Source organism: Phaethon lepturus, unplaced genomic scaffold (assembly GCF_000687285.1).
Source record: "Phaethon lepturus isolate BGI_N335 unplaced genomic scaffold, ASM68728v1 scaffold36863, whole genome shotgun sequence".
In the NCBI taxonomy this organism is placed as follows: Eukaryota; Metazoa; Chordata; class Aves; order Phaethontiformes; family Phaethontidae; genus Phaethon; species Phaethon lepturus.
The window spans coordinates 1,870-2,308 of NW_010531800.1; the positions used below are offsets into that span (position 1 = coordinate 1,870).

Below are 439 nucleotides of genomic sequence, written 5' to 3' on the forward strand. Positions count from 1 at the left end.
TCCGTCGCGCGCCGGCAGTCCCTCACCCGCCGCCCTGCCGCTGTCCTCAGGTGTCCCGTCATCTGCCAAAGCTGTTCGACAGTCTGGCTAAACTGAAGTTCAAGATGAGCCCGGGCAAAAAGCCCCTGAAGGTTGGCCTGGGGATGTTCAGTCGGGACGAGGAGTACGTGCCCCTCGACGCAGACTGTGACTTGTCTGGCCAGGTCAGCCGAGCTCCGTGGAGCCTCTGCTTGCAGGGGCAGAGGTGGGCAGGTTCGGGACGGGGATGAGCCTTTTGCTTGTTATGCACTAACAGCCTGGCAGCAGTTTTAAAATGCAGTTGTGAAGCCTGTCAGCCAAAAACAGCCCCAGAAATGGGGTCTGCATTGCAGGTGTAGAACAGCACTGCAGCAGTGTCAGTCACGCAAACCCGCTCCAGCCTCGCAGCCCCTCGGGCGGC

General features: G+C 60.6%; 1 protein-coding gene across 1 annotated transcript in view; it reads left to right on the forward strand.

Annotated features, from left to right (window-relative positions):
* LOC104618947 (dynein heavy chain 17, axonemal-like) overlaps positions 1–203 on the forward strand; it is a gene marked incomplete at both ends in the record, with an annotated part of 2,044 nt that extends 1,841 nt beyond the window's left edge. Inside the window, one exon of the mRNA XM_010284671.1 lies at positions 51–203. Coding sequence (XP_010282973.1) covers positions 51–203 — 153 coding nt within the window. The remainder of the gene's footprint in view (positions 1–50) is intronic.
* Positions 204–439: the final 236 nt, after the last annotated feature.